This window comes from Diospyros lotus, chromosome 10 (genome assembly GCF_014633365.1).
Source record: "Diospyros lotus cultivar Yz01 chromosome 10, ASM1463336v1, whole genome shotgun sequence".
Taxonomy (NCBI): Eukaryota; Viridiplantae; Streptophyta; class Magnoliopsida; order Ericales; family Ebenaceae; genus Diospyros; species Diospyros lotus.
The window spans coordinates 32,543,090-32,545,011 of NC_068347.1; the positions used below are offsets into that span (position 1 = coordinate 32,543,090).

Sequence of the window (1,922 nt, forward strand, 5' to 3'; positions counted from 1 at the left end):
TTCCTCTTCCTTTTCGGTCTAACAAATTTGATTCTTTTTTTTTTTTGTTAAGTAAGAAGAATATTTGATTCCAAATAAAGCATTAATACTGCATTCTTGCCACAGTATTGCTCATTAAATCACTTCCTCAACTATTACTTTTTCTCAATGCCTACCCATTAGGGCAAAATAATGTACATGTATGAGAAGAGTGTATATATATGTGGGTGTATGTGCAATGCATCCCAATTCATCTTTCTACCTGTAAAGATCGTTTATCTGTGTGCGCTTGCTTGCTTTTATGCGCATGTTCGACAAAGGCAGACAATCATAAACATGAACCGAAGGCAGCATGATTTTGAGAGTCCCTACAGCACATTCCGCCACTTCTTTCTTCCCTCGGTGGCGTTGATGATGGTTTGTCTCGTCGGTTCAACATCGTGCAATGAGCAACAAGGTCAGGAAGAGAAGGGCTTTTGGTTAAAAGTTGCGGTGCATGTCATTAACGACCTCCCAGACCCATTGCGAGTTCAATGTAAATCTAAAGACACTGATATTGGGTTGCACATACTCCCAACTGGGCAAAATCTTACTTGGAGATTCGTTCCCCACATCGTTATTCAAAATACTCTCTTCTTCTGCCACTGTTATTGGCGCAACAAGGAAGCAGTCTTCAATGTTTACGATAAGTTCATAGACGTGTACTGTACAACCTTTCAGTCAGACGATGAAAACTGCTATTGGTCTGTACAACCAGACGGTATTTACTTTAGTGGTACCAATAAGATTGGTAGTTATGCCAAGTGGTATTTATGGAATTAGTTAATTGTTGTTAGATAGGATGCGACAGAGCCCTCATGTACTCAAACAATCAATATAAATATAAATTGGAATTTCAATTAGCCTCCAACTCTGAAATTAGAATTCCCATTAAATTAAATGATATTATAATACTCAACAAGTGTGTGCCTATTTGGTGTTGGAAATTAAACTTGACAGGGAGGAATGATGTCTTTTCCGGAGGACTTTTTCTGGAGGATGTGTGATATGTGAAATGAATTTGATTAATTTCTTTGATAGTTAAAGTGAGGTGGTAGTGTAGTAGTGACTAGTGTTTTCTTATATTGTAATGGATAGTTGTTCTCACATTTGTTTTGTTTTCTCTTTCCCACATGTAAAACTATTATAAACAGTCAAAGAATATCATGAATAAGGACAAGACAATTGAAAATCTAATTTTTGTCTCGTCAGCTATTCTTTTTTCTTCAATTATGTCTTCTTTTTTTGCTCTTCTTCTTCTGTTTTAAATTTTATCCATATAATGTGCTATCGTCTTCTTCGAGAAGGCCCGTCCTGGAGCAATGAATCTAGAAGAAAGAACAGGGAAAGCTGCGTACACAACACGTTGAAAGAAACCGAGAAACCTTTTGGAATCCCGATAAAACTTCAATATACTGTAATTACTTTTTGCTTAAGGTTTTGTCTATAAATAGGACTTGTACAAAGCGTTTTAAAGACCCTGGCAATAAGAGAAACTCTTCCTCGATTATTCAAGCTTGGTCTTTCACACAACACCCCACACACACCATGGTTGAATTAGGAAGGAGTACCTTCCAACATTTGGTGGGCGTATCGATGTTGTTCTCACCGCCCCAACAAAACTACGGCTCGCTCCTTCCTTCCCTAGTTCCCTCCATGGCACTCGTGATGATTTGCTTCATTGGCTCAATGTTAAGGTGAGAAAGATAAGACCTCCCAAAAGTTGAGGTCCAATGTCATAAACAATCTGCCAGACCCATTGCAGGTTCATCTCAAATTTGAGAGAGATTTTTTTTGGTCTAAAATCCGTCACTAATTCGAAATAGATTTAGACACAAAAAAAATTCGTCTCTAATTAGAGACGATAAAAAAATTGTCTCAAAATCCGTCTTTAATTTGAGACA

General features: G+C 37.4%; 1 protein-coding gene across 1 annotated transcript; it reads left to right on the forward strand.

Moving 5' to 3' along the window:
• The first annotated feature begins 315 nt into the window (after positions 1-315).
• Positions 316-801, forward strand: LOC127811248 (S-protein homolog 5-like). Its single transcript, XM_052350958.1, has one exon. It carries the CDS (start codon positions 316-318, stop codon positions 799-801), a length of 486 nt encoding a protein of 161 aa, XP_052206918.1.
• Positions 802-1,922: the final 1,121 nt, after the last annotated feature.

What these genes read in the sequence shown, in the direction of transcription:
- LOC127811248 (XM_052350958.1), top strand. Translation starts at nt 316, where the DNA reads ATGAACCGAAGGCAGCATGATTTTGAGAGTCCCTACAGCACATTCCGC.